This window comes from Ictidomys tridecemlineatus, chromosome 7, assembly GCF_052094955.1.
Source record: "Ictidomys tridecemlineatus isolate mIctTri1 chromosome 7, mIctTri1.hap1, whole genome shotgun sequence".
NCBI lineage: Eukaryota > Metazoa > Chordata > Mammalia > Rodentia > Sciuridae > Ictidomys > Ictidomys tridecemlineatus.
Window position 1 is genome coordinate 141,347,546 of NC_135483.1, and position 15,773 is coordinate 141,363,318.

At 40.9% G+C, this 15,773-nt stretch overlaps 1 protein-coding gene across 15 annotated transcripts in view; it reads left to right on the forward strand.

Moving 5' to 3' along the window:
* The window catches only part of Rapgef4 (Rap guanine nucleotide exchange factor 4), a 283,143-nt gene that overhangs the window by 188,135 nt on the left and 79,235 nt on the right, over positions 1-15,773 (forward strand). For 9 of the 15 annotated variants that reach the window (XM_005324601.5, XM_078017601.1, XM_078017602.1 and 6 more), the window contains 4 exons: positions 8,823-8,876; positions 9,187-9,293; positions 13,480-13,601; positions 15,396-15,579. In XM_005324601.5, the coding sequence (XP_005324658.2) occupies positions 8,823-8,876; positions 9,187-9,293; positions 13,480-13,601; positions 15,396-15,579 (467 nt within the window). Of the gene's footprint in view, positions 1-7,348; positions 8,031-8,822; positions 8,877-8,906; positions 9,052-9,186; positions 9,294-13,479; positions 13,602-15,395; positions 15,584-15,773 lie in introns of those variants that run through there. The other 6 variants (XM_078017600.1, XM_078017607.1, XM_078017612.1 and 3 more) reach the window with 4 other exon arrangements.

Below are 15,773 nucleotides of genomic sequence, written 5' to 3' on the forward strand. Positions count from 1 at the left end.
GAGTACTAGTACATCTAAGAAACTGTCATAACCAAGAGGAAGACTTTGTAGAAGTATCCCTTGGTTGAGAATCATCAGATGTCTTCTCATTATTAGACTGGAGCTGTGGGTCTGGGGAGAAGAAAAACATAGAGATCAAATGCCATTTTTTTTCACATCACCTTGACATGATTTATCACTGTGATGGTGACCCTGGTCACCGAGGTAGTGTTTACCACTGTACTCTTCTGTGCATGCTTAGGAAGGAAGTCATTATGCATAGCCACACTGAAACTCCCACACTGAAAGAGCTGGGAGTTCTGATCCATCTCTTTGAGGGCTCAGTAGCTACATAAATTATTTGGAATTCTTTTTATGGGAAATTTATCTCTTCTCCCTCATTTATTTGTTAATTCAGTCATATATATATATATAATCTCACTATGGACTCATGGATATTTGGAACCATTTTCTAGTCATGGCAGATTTTTTTGTTTCTTTTCCTGCTGTCATTTTGGTTTTGAGATTTTTATATGATTTGTCTCTTCTATTAGCACATCAAATAATACAATTAAATTTTAACATTAAAATTTTAATGCTTTAGAGCTTGCAGTCCTTTCTAACTAATCTAAGTTCACCTTGAAATAACCTTGTAGCACTTCACATATAGCACAGGTTCCCTATAGCACATTATTCCCAATCTCTTCCTTCTATCAGTATTTTTGATATCCATTTCACTTATTCATATTCTAGAATCATTATGTTGCTCTTATTTCTACTTCAAAGTTATCATTTAGATCAATTAAGAATGGTAAAAATAAGCCAGGCATGGTGGCACATGCCTATTATCCCAGAAGCTCAGGTGGCTGAGAAAGGACGATCAAAGCCAGCCTCATCAAAAGTGAGGCACTAAGCAACTCAGTGAGACCCTGTCTCTAAATAAAATACAAACTAGGGTTGGGGACCTGGCTCAGTGTCTGAGTGTCCCTAAGTTCAATCCCCAGTACCAGCCCCCCCCAAAAAAAAAAAGCATGGTAAAAATTTAAAAATTTATTTTGTCTTCATTAATTCCTTTTCTGATTTTCTTCATGCTTCATGGAAGTTCGAGTTTCTGACCTCTATTATTTTCCTTTTCCCTGGGGAGTTTATTTTAATATTTCTTGCAGGACTGAAATAAATTAATAAATATTAATTTATTTTAATATTTCTACTAGCCATTAATTCCCTTAGTTTTTGTTCGTCGGAAATGGTCTCTATTTCCCTTTTTTTTTAATGGTAAACACATATTCTAAAATCTACCATCTAAATCATTTTTAAGTTTATAGTTCAGTTGTTCTCCTTCACTTTTGAAGGATAATTTTGCTGGATATAGAATTCTACGTTGGTGAGTTTGTTTGTTTCAACATTTAAGGTAGTTTGCTCTGCTCTCCTTGTGCTTACGTGATTTCTGACAAAAATTCCTGTGTAATTCTTATGCTTGTTCTTCTACTGTAAGTTGGTGTTGTCATCTCTTTCAAAAGGTCCTCTCTCTTAGGTTTTCTGTGATTGGAATGTGATATGGTAAGGTATAGGTTTTGGTTATTTATCCTGCTTTGTGCTTGCTGTGCTCCCTGGATATGTGGTTTGGGGTCTGTCATTAATTTGGGGAAATTATCAGCCATTATTGCTCCAAATATTTCTTCTGTTCCATTCTCTCTTTCCTATTTCTTCTTCTTTTGTTATTCCAATTACATGTGTGTTTTGCCATTGTCTCAATGTTCTTGGATATTCTGGGTGTTTTTTCTTGGAGAATGATTCTCATTATTTTTTCTGATCTGGTTGGGAAATTTCTGTCAACCCATCTTCAGGATCATTAAATTTTTCCTTAGCTTTGTCCTCTGCCTTTATATTGCAAAGTTTTTGTGGTTTTGGGATTTCCTTTGATTTCTTCTCAGAGTTTCTTACCCAATAGATTCTTGAATATTGCCTCAAGTTCCCATTAGTATTATCAGTGGAATAAAATTCCATAGGTAACATATTATTTATACTCCATGTAAATTTCCTGTCTGACAATTCCAAAATTTCTGTCACATCTATCTCATTCTGATGCTTAGTTTATATATTGGGCTCTGTGTGTGTGTGTGTTACCTTTAAGCCTGCCTTGTAATTTGTTTTGTTGAAAGCCAGACATCATGCCAGTCATGGACATTGAGATTCATAGGCCATTAGCATGAGGTTTTTTGTTAATCTGGCTAGGAGATTGGTGGTATTTAATGTTTGCTGCAATTGTGTCCAAGGCTTCAAATTCTTCTTGTGTCCTTACTTTGTCTCTCTGCATGTCTCCGGGCTTCCCTAAGAATCCCTCCTTAGGCAGAGTCTGCATCTTACAGTCCTTGCAGTAAGATCTACTGGTGTACGAGAGGGACGTGGGGAAGGGGTAGGTAGTATCCCATTAACAGACTGTGACTTCACAACTTTCTTATTCTCTTTTTCCCACTTTAGTTGATGCAGAAAAGCTAGAGAGGGCTAGAGTCAGAGAGACACCCTTCCCCCAGGTGGGATAAGACTCAAGTCTTCTCCCTAGAGAATAGGCCTTTGCTATGGAGAATGTTCTGGATGTATTTCACAATGGTTACACTTCCTGTCCCCATGCCAAAGCACTGGGAGATTTTTTTTGGCTCTTTCCCCTGAGAAACTATTGTGATCGAAGTAGGACAAGTTCACAAACTTGCGGATGGTGGAGGGGTGTACCCCCCATCCCCAGGGTTCTCACTCGCAAGCTCATCCACACTCCAATTCCTGCATTTTCATCAGAACTGCCATTTGTGTGTCTCACCAGTGTGTGGCTTCTGTTCCAGATAAGCACATCTTGGCTGAGCCTGAATTCTCCTCTCTCTCCAGATTTTGGGGAGCAGTTTGCTTTACAACCTCAGAGCCTTCCAGCTCTGATAAGCCTAAGCGAAGTCTTTATTTTCACTTTGCTCAGCCCTTTCTTATTGTAAGGACACAAGGGCCAACTTTTAAGCTCTTTACTTATCCAAGATGAAACTGAAAGTCTGTAAGCCAGTTTGAGTTAGGAAGACTGGCGGGAAAGAAGAGCCAATAGATAGAAACCAAAAAATGTCTAGAGGTGATTTCTATTATTTCACAAATGGAAAGACTTACGTGGTTATTTCAAAGTGGCAAAAATCCACCTCTAAATCTGACTTAAGTCCTGAATTTCATTTCATCTGATCAGCACCAAGGAGGGATAACATTGTGATAATTATCATAAGACTTACATTTCAAAGATCTCAGTAGTAGTATTTTGAAATATCGAAACAAGAGACAGTAACTCCTTAAAGTGTACCATTGTCACTAAAAAAAAAAAAAAAAAAAAAGATTTATATTCCCACTACTTCCTAGAGATTTTGTCATCTGAAATAAGAAAAGGGGGAATTTGAAATCCACAGTGCGGTAGCATTCATTAGTGCATTCAGATGGTCGCACTAATTGTTTAACCCATTGAAGTCCTGCTTTCCCTGCAAGATCGAGAGCTCATTTAGACCAAGCACCTTCTCGGAGCCCGGTACTTTGGCCTGGTGTGTTGCTCTGCGCGCCATCAGCCTTCATTAAATCCTCAAATCCAGCTGGATGTGGGTGGACTCTCGTGACTTTTTGTTGCTCTGCATTGCCAGAGTTCTGCCACAAGCTTTGTGTCCCAATCTAGCTTGTTATTCTCATCTCTTGGCTTAAGATGTTGTGCCTTGCAAAAGGCTTTTGCGAGCAAATACTTGAGTAAAAGGAATTACTCCCCTTTCAAAAGGGTCTGAATATGGTTTTTCACGAAGGCCTATTACAGGGTCTTATGCCTCATTATAATCTGCTGGGGAGTTATTGTGCATCTTGTAATGCAGGCTAAATTCATATTTTCCATCACCTGATTAGTATTTCTGAATTGGCTCTGGTGCCAAAAGGAATATTTTCCCTTCCTGTTTCTCCCTTTCAGTAGTAATATAAACATAATAAAAAGCAGTAGAAAGAGCATCCCCTTTCCAGAAACAAACAAAAACCAATTACGGTCAATCCTGAGGGAAGTCTTCAGAGGAGGCGGCCAAGAAAAGCCGAGCGAGAGCTGAATGCCTCTGCCTTTATCTGTCCTCCCTGCCTAGCTTTTAGGATCACATTTTCACAGCCCAGTTTGGATTCTTTCATGCCCAGGTAGGAAGGAAAATTTTTTATCAACACATGATTGATGTGTTGAAATGTATGAAATTTAATCGGAGAGGGATCCATTGCTTGTAGGGCTCTTTGTGATTTTGTGCATTCTGGCTATAGGTCAAATCCGAGGGTAGGTCTAGGAAACAGACAATCGCTAATGAAGCCCCTGCTCTCGAATGGCTTCCATTCAAGCTCCACCTGCCTTCCTTGCCTAGCCAACAGGAGATCCCTGGAGGATATGGGGCAGCAAGCTGGGGTTCTGCAGGTGGGAGTCCCTGCCCAGGCTGTGGCTGCTGCAGCCCTGCTGTGCTGTGCAGGGCCTTAGAGCTCTTCCTTGCCCCTCCTGTGCTCTGCTGGGCATGACAAGGGGACTGCCTCTGGAACATGTTTCCTGGGTTCCCCTGTCCTTGGTTTTTGCCTTTTGGTTGGTTTACTTGCTTTGATTCTCACTGATGTCACCATACTTCTTGTTTCCCTCTTCTGTTTAACCTGATCATTTATAAAATAAAATTATTTTCCCTATTTCTCTGGTTCTGGCTGGAGGGAAATTGGACACTAGAAGGTCTCACCTCCCTCTTGGCCGTGGGAGGGTGGCAGCATCGCCAGTGTCCGCTAGAACACCTGGCTTAAGCCCTGGAACTGCTTCTTCCTCTCTCTATCCCTGTCCCCAAGGGCTTCCTGCTTAACGAATGTCAGGGTCAACTCAGAGCTGTCTGACTTCCCAGCTGTTCCACCACCTGTAAACTACTTCCTAACCTTTAATTCCTTCTGTGATCAGTCCTCCAACTGGCTTCCATTTTCCCAGGTGGACTCTACTACTGTCCCTCTCCTTGGTATATTTACTTTAGCCCTGATGCAACAGCCCCTCAATGCTAAATATTTCATTATTGTGAAGTTGCTTTTTAAAAAGTTGTTCGTGACCAAGCATGATGCATGATGCCAGTGTGGAATCTCAGGAGATCATTAGAAACATTTTAAAAAATATTTTTAGTTGTAGATGGACAACAATATCTTTATTTTATTTTTTTAATGTGGTGCTGAGGATCGAACCCAGTGCCTCACATGTGCTAGGCAAGTGCTCTATCCCTGAGTTACAACCCCAGCGCTCCATAGAAATTTTTACTGCTGGAAATTCCTGAGATCAAGTCTAATGACTGATCAAGTCTAATAACCTGGAAGAACTTAAATGCACTTTTCTCAGTGCACTTTAACTCTTTCAAACCATGAGCCAAGATGTCTCTAAAGGAAAAGGACAGGTGAGATGGGGTAGTTGTACCTGCAGCGTAAACACTAGAATGAGCTAAGTCTGGATTCGACACTCAGCAATTCCAGGTTTTTGTTGTGTGAGCTCAGGCCAGTCCCTACATGTCTGTGGTTGTAGTTTTCTCAGTAATAATAATAAAATAAGGAGAGAGCACAGAAAAAGGATCATGGTGCATGATGCGAGTTTCTCACTTGAGTTCTACCAATCTCACCATGTTTTGTCTTTCCTTCTTCTGTTTAACCTAGTCATTTATAAAATGAAATTAGGGTCCTTATTTCTCAATAACACAGCTAAAGTGAAATTCTCAAAAGAAAGCTTACCTGAAAGCTAAAGGAAAACAAAAAGGAAATAAACAAATGGATCCGAAAGCAAGAGAGGTCCCTGAACAGGCATTGGCCAGTGATGATTTCTAATCGACCCAGCTGCCTGTCACAAATGCTGTCTCAGAACACACAGCTGTAGGGTACCAGTGTGTTTGTTAGAATGGTAGGAGGTTGCTGAACTGAATGTACTATCCCTTTCAAAGACAGATTCCCATTTCCTCAAAACAACACTTTCCCTGCTTTCACCTGATGTGTCCCTTGGAGGTTTTATTTAAATAAAGGGGCAGCTCCTCCTCAAAGCATCCATTCATAGTGTCGCCCCTAAGCCTAAAATGCTTGAGCTCGAGAAGGTTCTGAAAACACTGCCTTTCAACAGATTAAACAGCCTCTTGGTCCTGGAGCTGAACTACAATTGTCTAGCTAAAAGACAACCTTGTGTACATTTTATGTCTTTAGAAGTTGCAGATCAAAAGGAAAATTCTGGTTGAAGCTTGATGTTTCCACAGCTTTAGTAGTACTTTCTTTTCAAGGTTCCAAGGAACTAAAAAGGGAGCTCTCCCACAAAATAAACTAACCTGGGGACAACTCATTAGCATTTTGTTAAAATACAGCCATCTCTGTAGAAACAAAAAGATGTCATCTTCAAAAAATGTTTTAGTGAGTCCGCCAGCAAATATTTATCAGCTGTCCTCCAGCACGGGCATCCTCTGGGCCCCAAGCTTACCTGCCTCTCAAAGACCACTGTAAAAGAAAGTCAGTTTTTCACAGGAAAGAAAAGGTGACCTGGGAAGCTAAGCCCACCTCCACACTTCTTTCCTCCAAGACAGGAAGAGAAATGGGCTTTTACTGTTATTTTTAAGAATAACCAGAGGCCTTTACTGTTAAGATGCAGAACCAGGCATGATCCTAGACATGGAAAACAACCTGTGGAAGGTGGAGGCAGAATCCATGAGAACTGGGAGCTCTCTGCTGGGAAGTACCCAGCATGTTTTAACCACTCATTTCCAAAGCCCTGGTGTGTGTGATGGTGGGCAATTTGATGTGATCCCAAGTGATAGGCTGTCAACAGAATTCCCCATCTTCTTTGAAGCTTTGGTGTAAGCACAGGAACTTCCAGAGCTTGTGATCCCTCTCCTATCCTCAAGTCTGCTTTAAGGGCAAAGTTGGCTTTTTCAGGGCAAAGTTGGTCTCTGTTTAAAGTCACTGTTGAATTGGACCACACTGGCCTTCCTTGGTCTATGTGGGTTATAAACACTGTGCTGCTAAAATGCTATCATAGTAATTAACACTTGTGCTATGGTGACTTCAGGAAGGGGGAAAAGGCTTACTAGATGCCAGTGGGTGACAAAAGTATTTAGGTAAGTTCCATGAGATTTCAGCCATTGTAAATAAGTCTGCCTCTCATCTATGCTGGTTTTTTTTTTTTTTTTTGAGTGTAGTGTTTTTTTCTCTTTTTCGGCCCGTCTGAAATTTATTATTAATAAAAATGAAGATATATGTTGATACATGTATATTCATATTTAGGTTCATGCATTGTTTTAAACTAATATTGGCCTTAATTTCCCCCATTGACTATATTTTTAAACTTAGGGGCAGAGGGAAAACTACCAGTTTATTTTCACTGTAAATGGCTTCTATTTGCAAAGAGTCAGGGGCTTTAATAATACTTTATACTAAAATAATTATAATATAAAGTATAATATTAGTTTTCTGTGACTGCTATAACAAATTACCACAGATTGAGTGTATAGAAATAACACAAATTAACAACCTAATCATGCCTGAGTTCAGAAGTCTGAAGTGGGTCTCACTGGGCAAAAATCAAGATGGCAGCAGACTCTGTTCCTTCTGGAGGCTCACAGGGAAGTCGGCGTGGCTGTTCTGTCCTCTAGAGGCTGCTACATTTCTTGGCTCTTGGCCTCTTCTGTCTTCAAAGCTCACCAAGGGGAGCCAACTCCTCCCTACCCTGCTCTCTCTGGTTCTGACTCTTCTGCCTCCTTCTTCTGTCTTCAAACACCCTTATGATTACATTCAGCTCCCCTGAAACACCAGGGCAGTCTCCCTATTTTGATCCTTAACTTAATCACACTTGTAGTGTCCCTTTTGCCATATAACCTAACATTCATAGGTTCTGGGGCTAAGGACATGACCATCTTTGGGGTCATGGTTCTTTGGGGGGCCCTGGTTCTTTCTACCAAAATCTCGTAAGAAGTGAACAGCTATCTTACCTTCTAAAGTGGTAAACAGTGTTGTACTGGTGATTCTTCCACCTCCTTTCACTAAAGGTATCTTTCTCCCATTTGGAAATGCCATTACCAGATATTTCACAGAAAAAGCAAAGGAGTTTGGGTGAGATTGGGGGGGGGGGGCTCAATTGTATAGCTAACTGGTAAGAAATTGACCAGGATTCAAATTCAGCATCTCCATCTGAAGAATGCAGATAATAACAAGAGCTTCCTGCAGCCCTAGAGTTGTTCGGACAGTCATGGAATCCTGAAACCTGCATGATTCCTGTGAAGGAAGGAGAAGTACTCTGTCTGCCTCAGTGGGCTATGGGAGATGGGGGTGTAGAACTACCAAGGAGCCACATTTGAAAATTAAAACTTATTTTCTACAAATAAAAATCACTGAAAAAGAATCTTAACTACATGCAAGAGAATGAAATAGCTCATTTCCATCCCAGATCAGTACTTTATTGCCATCCCCTGAGAGAGGTCACTTTAATCTCTGTTTATGTATATCTTGTTTTGCTTTTCCCTGCTCTGATGTTTGGTATGCTTTGAGTGGATATTTATTCCCTTCTCATTAAGCCTACAAACATCTAATCATTCCTGTTTGTTTTTTTTTTCATTTTAATAATTTATATTTAAATGTTGGCAAATTGAATGGTCTAATTTTGCCCTTTGAATGCCAATGCATTCAAGTTCTTTAGGCAGCTTTTATCTCTTGCTTTTTTTAAATTCTATTTTGAGTTTTATAAAAAAAAAACCTGATATTTCTTATTATCCCCCAACCCATAATTTTCCTTACTGAACTTTTTGTTTAATTTTCTTTTGCTTTGACATTTTATTTTTCAGACACCTCTCATTGAACCTCACGTTCCTCTTCGTCCTGCTAACACCATTACCAAGGTAATGGGATGTAGGTGGGTTGATGAGCCGTCCGAGCTCGCTTCTTAAGGACCACTGGAGGTGGTCCACATGTCAGAGCATCACATCAAGAAACCTCTGATCCGTTTTTGAGACAATAAATATTCAGTGCATCTCAGTTCTCAGCATAACACAGTGACATGTCACAGTGAACAATGTAAATATGTATGAGTGGGTTATGTTTTTCTACCAGACTCCAATTATAAAGTGATTTAAGGATTCAGCCAGTTTGTTTTCCTTCTATAAACTCTCCTTCTTTATCCTCCCCTCCTTCTACTTCATTAAAATCCAGGTTCCTTCAGAGAAGATCCTCAGGGCTGGAAAAATTTTACGAAATGCCATTCTCTCTCGAGCCCCTCACATGATAAGAGATAGGAAATACCACCTCAAGACATACAGGTAAGTGTGCTAAGTATAAAGGTCATGGCCCCTCAGATTCATGTCTAGTAAAATTGAAACAAATAGGCCTCTCCCAGTTTTCCATCCAGGGATACCCACTTACAATGCCTCTAAGTCCTCATCGGTCTAAATTTGTCTTGAATCACTACTGAATGATGGGTGTTAAATTATCTTTAATATTCCACACAGTTCCTCCTTAACTAATTTGCTTGGATGTTGATGGACAATGAGAAGAAAATTTTTGCATTTCTCTTTGCTATGGTCTTTTTAGAAACCTATTAAATTTAGGTCACGTTCAGCTAACATTCACTGAGTACATGTTTATCCTCAAAGATCTACACAGGCCCCTTTCTGTGATATCTCATATCATCCTCACTACAACACTGCTATGCAGCCATATTTCAGATGATAAAACAGAGTCAGCTCAAAGAAATTAAATAATTTCCTTGTCCAAGTCACAAGTCTAGTGAGTAGCAGACCCAGGATTGAAAGTTCATTTTCAGAATTAGTGATCTGTTTATTCATTCATCCCACAAGTTTATTAGGCACCTCCTGAGGAAGAGACTATTGCATTCTAAGCCCTAAGGAGGCAACAGTGAACAAAATATCCCAAGCCCTTAAAGGAACTTATTTTCCGATGTAAGACTTCATTCTATGAATTGGACACAACTTTCCTATGTTCATATATGAATGCATAACCAGTGAAACTCCATATCATGTTCAACCATAAGAATGGGAAGTTGTATTCCATGTATGTATGATATGTCAAAATACACTCTACTGTCATATATAACTAAAAAGAACAAATACAAATTTTGTAAAGATTTCATTCTAATGTATGTATAAGTAAGATACATCACTCTACCATTTTTATCATCAGAATAAGGATTCCTCATTAGAACTCTCAGTGGAGTCAAGAAATGAGAAAGATAAAGAAAACTGAAGGTCTGTGGTTAGTTGAAACTTTTCTGATGATCGAACCATAGTAGGCCAACTAAGAATTCACTCCTCTTACTTTTTATGGTATCAGTTCAATGAATGTTAGGAAATAGAATGGCCCACATATGGCATATACGCCTTCTCTCCATGGTTCAGCCACAGTCCTTTTTCGGCTGAATCAGTCAGGCTCTTTCCCATTTAGCCTAGACATGACTTCAGAACCCCTTAACCTTTGCATGAGTCAAAACCCCTTTGATTCATATGAACCAAATTCACAGGACACAGTGAAAATCTGAAATATAAATTTTAAAGGTACCATGGATGTGTATCTTTAGAGTGACAACCAACCACAATAGAACCTATAAAATTGTACCTGCTTGACACTGTAACAAACCTACCACATACATGCACCTCAAGTTCCAGACTCTTTCAAGGACAGGAATGGGAAAACATTTCAAATCTTTACTCTTTGGATCTTCATTTCTATCCACCATGCAAACTAACATTTTTCTGCTTGCATTTGGTGTGAATGTGTTATAAGATCAAAGTTGACAGTATGTCACATTTTAGGCTGGCTTCTTCTTGAAAGAATTTTGGAAATCAAATGAGATTTGAAAAGTACCTCAGTGTTGTGTTGCACCTTCTTCTTAGGGGGCATTCCATGTCTCAGGACAGACTGATCATCTAGGACCTTTTCTGGTTTTTACTATAGCTGCTATTTGGGATGATTCCATTTGCAAGTCTTGTTCTCTAACCCTGGAAGCTGATTCTTTTTGGAATCTGTGGCTCCTATACACTGCTATAATTTTAAAGAAAAGTGAAAGTTAAAAAAAAAATTATCTGTCTAATGTCCCTGGGGTTTGACTTTTTTTAACTCATTAGGTAGATCTCAAACTTTCACGAGGCTAAAGGATCTTTTTCCTTTAAAGTTTTTATTATTTTTCTTTACGATATGATTATGCTTTCCCAAATATTGACTTGTGTTAGGGAAATTCCATTAACTATGTCATGTTTGGTGACAAATAATGGAAACTAGAAGTCAGAAACCATAATCTCCTCTTGCTCCATAGCAGTAAGAGTTGAAACTCCTGAAATATAGGTGTTAGGCCTGTTCCACACCCTATGACACAAACTGATGATCTGTCAGTAATGACCAGGGAACTCCCCTGGAAGCCAGAGGCATGATTTCTTTTTCCTACTATTCAGTTTGAGTTCCTTGTCCTGGATCTTGTACTTCTGAGCTCCTTTCCCTCTCTCCCTCTAGTCTTCACTCCGTTATATTAATGCTGCAGTATTAGGGGGCTGAAGCCTCTCCAGATGTAATATTGCACATCCACCCCCCAATGATTTGGTGTGAATATGTTACAAGAGCAAAATTAATAGTGCTGGAGATCTGCCATCCATTCTGAAGTGGCAAGGGATCATTAATGAAAAGCATACCCAGCGACTCCATCAGTTACAAATGGCACAGCTGTGTGTCTTTGTCCCCTATTCTGACAGCAAGATTCTGTATCCCTTATAAGGATCCAGATGCCCTGGGATGATCTCCATTCCATGTTGCTCTTTTCAATAAAAGCAATCATTGAATGAAAAGCCAAATGAAATGGATTTTTTATACTTTTGTAAGACTCCAACTATAAGAGGAATATTTTGACAGGTGGCATGTTTGGTTGGGAACCAATAGGAACTGGGTACCTCTTGGTCCCCTGAATCTCTCCTATAGACTGTAGTAACAGCAGCCCTGGAAATCGCACAAGCTTCTCAGACATCCTCCCTATGAAGCCCGTGTACGTCAAGGTCAGTCCCAAGTCAGGGCACCCCAGGAGCTCTGGTAGGTTCCAGAAATCCTATAATATGGGAACTGAAGAAGGCCTCACAGGTCATCTTCTGCTCCTTCTTTCTTTTACAGATAAGGAAACTAACTGAGAACCAGAAATCTGGCCAAAGCCATATAGCTAATGAGTAGCAGACCTGGTGCTGTATATCATTATCTTCTCCAAGTTCAAGACTCTTCCCAATAGAAGTTCATTGAATTAGACAAAGGAGAATGAAGGGAAGGGAGAGAGGTGGGAACAGGAAAGACATTAGAATGAACCAAACGTAACTTTTTTATGTTCATATATGAATACACAATCAGTGAAACTCTACATCATGTACAACCAAAAAAGTGGGAAGTTATACTCCACGAATGTACGATATGTCAAAGTACACTCTACTGTCATGTCTATCTAAATAGAACAAATAAAAAAAAATTTAAAGATTCTTCCCAAAGTGGCTCCTTCAGTTTAAACTAGAGGGGAGCTCTCTGGGCTTGACCCTGTGCCAGCTCATGCCCAGAGGAAGGACCAAGCTTAGCTTGGGAGGGGAGGCCATCCATGGCTTAGTCCCAGCTTCAGGCAGCCAGCTGCTCTGTGACTTCCTGCACGTTCTACTGTCCCTTGGGATCCTTCCCTAGGACTTGGGGATTCTATTTTCTCCTCTGAACCATCATACCATGAACACCTGCCCTACCCTCTCATCCCCAAAAGGTTTCAGTATTTCCTAATGTAGGTATGTATAATTACATATTTCCTAACTAATAGAGAGTTTGCCCATCCACACCAACTCTTCACAGAGGAGCATTTTAGCAAGAAATGTTTGAACATACAGAAAGCCAGGGAGGATGTAGTGTTCCTAAATGACAGATTCTGCTGTAGAAGTGCTAATGCTCATTACACAGACCTTTTTTCAGAGAGATTTGCATTGCTAATTGTTTGTTTCTCCCAACACCCCTCCAGAGGAAGATCAGTAGTATTACTTGAAAATATAAAGTGCTTTATAATTTTGCACTTATACAGTGCCGTTCATAGAGCACCTCCAAGCGCCTCGCAAACATTAACTCGTTCCCCACAAGGCTCAGGTGAAGGGAGCCAGTGCTATGTTTTGCCTTCATCGTACTCTGAAATTTTTCCAACTTATAATGACCAAGTTTCTGTTCCTGTGATGAGCTCACCGGCTTATGCTCCCCCTCCAGAGGCCCTGTGGTCTCCGCTGGTGCTGCACACTATAATGCTTTTATTTAGACAACCTGGCTTCGAAGACTCTCCCATGAGATGAGTGGTTATATTGGGTTCTGTCTTTGAGAACCTGAGGCTACACTGTGTGGTGCTTTGTTTGCCAGGAGACCTGTGAGGGTAAGAGCACTCTGCTCTTTGGGAGGTACTTCTCTCGAAAGCCATCTCCAGCTTCTGTCTCCCGTCTCCTCTAGACAATGCTGTGTGGGAACCGAGCTGGTGGACTGGATGATGCAACAGACTCCTTGTGTTCACTCCCGGACTCAAGCTGTTGGCATGTGGCAAGTCCTATTAGAAGACGGTGTCCTCAACCATGGTAAGACAAGCCCCAGTCCCTGGAAAACCCTTAAGAAATGCTAAGTGCATTTCCCTGGGCAAGCTGTTGCAGAACTCCCAATGGGCAAGAAAGAATTATGATGCCCTTAGGGACCACGGAGCTAGCATCTTCATTTAGCAATACAAATGCAGCGAGTGGAAGCTATTGATTGCTGTGTTCCACCATTGTACCTTCCTAACTTCAGAGAACGAAGGAAAGGAAAATGAAATTGCAACCCGAGTGCATCAGTTCCAATTATGTTTATTAGTTTGCATTCACAGTTCATTGATAGTGTGATTATACTCTGAGCATTGCATCGCAATCCTGATACAGGGGCAGAATGAAGAACAATGAAATGTGTGACTGGGCTGATGACATGAAAGCAGTAATGAACTCAGAAGTTGCCTTTTAACTGTGCTGCTGTCTGGGAGAGTCGATTTATATATATCCACAGATGACCTTATGTAAAATCAGGAATGTGCTCTGAAGTTGTGATCCTTGGTAACTGTGACTGAACTGCTCATGCCATTTGTTTAAGACCACTTTTCCAAACAGATAAAATATTTATTTATTTTTTTATTGGTTGTTCACAACATTACAAAGCTCTTGACATATCATATTTCATACATTAGATTCAAGTGGGTTATGAACTGCCATTTTTACCCCAAATACAGATTGCAGAATTACATCGTGATTACATAATGCCCTATTAGTAACTGTTGTATTCTGCTACCTTTCCTATCCTCTACTATCCCCCCTCCCCTCCCCTCCCATCCTCTCTCTCTACCCCATTTACTGTAATTCATTTCTCTCCTTGTTTATTTTTAAATCCTCCATTTCATTTACCAACAGCTGGGAACCTAATGATGGTTTTTCCAGTGTTTATCATGCTTTAATGTGCATACCTATCACCTGGGACAGATTCTGAATTTGCAGGCCTGAGATGGATCCCAAACATCTGCATTTCCAGCATTTCCAACATGCACCAAGTTGAAGCTGATCACCTGGAGCAGCAAGGGTCAACCATTTCTCTTTATCTTTTGACCCTATTGCTGCTCATCCTGAAAAGAAGCTAAAGGCTTCAGCTATTTAGATGAGGGATGCTGAGCCAAGTTTACTGTCTTTGTCCTACAGAGATCTAAATCCTGTTGTTTACAAGAACAAGAGGCAGGTTGGGGGTGTAGATCTGTGGGAGAGCAACCACCCAGCATGCACTGGGTAGGGAACCTTGAAAAATCAGAACTGGAAGAAAATTATCACAAAATCCTTCTAGGAGCTTGGTCTGGCTAGTTTTGTTCAAACAATAACTCAATTAATTTTCTTCTGATTTTCAAAGTGTTGACAGAAATGTTTATAAATAGTATAGAAAGAAAACTATAAATTCTGATCTGACAAAGGAGTTTTTCTTGTTAAGTCTGCTTTCAGAAAACATTCTAGGGCATGATCTGGCAGTGGTTATTTTCCTCTTCGGGACATATGTCCCGTGTTCTACAAAATGTCACCAAGGCAATTTTTGCAGGTCAAAGTGCTCATCTCAGAAAAGTTGGCAGGTTCTCAGAGGGAGTCCCACGGAGGCCCAGGAGAGGATGGGTGGGGAGGGTTCTGGTGTGCATGACTGCAACCAGGAGGTCATGTCTGCAGTTGCACGGCCTGGGCAAGGCCGGTGCCGAGGGTGCGGAGTGTCCAGCTCAGCTGCCACTTGGCTCTCCTGCTGGACACCACCCGTCTGCTCTGGTGAACAGGCTGCCGACAGCTCTGTGCCACGGCTAATACTGGCCTCCATGTTTCCCGCAGTGGACCAGGAACACCATTTCCAAGACAAATATTTATTTTACCGATTTCTGGATGACGAGCATGAGGATGCCCCTTTGCCTACTGAAGAGGAGAAGAAGGAGTGTGACGAGGAGCTCCAGGACACCATGCTGCTACTGTCGCAGATGGGCCCCGATGCCCACATGAGGATGATCCTGCGCAAACCGTGAGTGAGAGCAGCCTGGGCCCTCCAGGGCTGGCCAGTGTGCAGCGCACCTGGGGCGGGAAGCCAGGTAGATTTCAAAAGCCCTGGCCTACCCCTGGGGCGAAGGCCAGATACTGAAGAGGAGACACAGAGTTTCTCTTTGTTTTATTTTCTGTTTTTCTTTTGAGGCTGTATAACTCCGTTTCCATGCATAT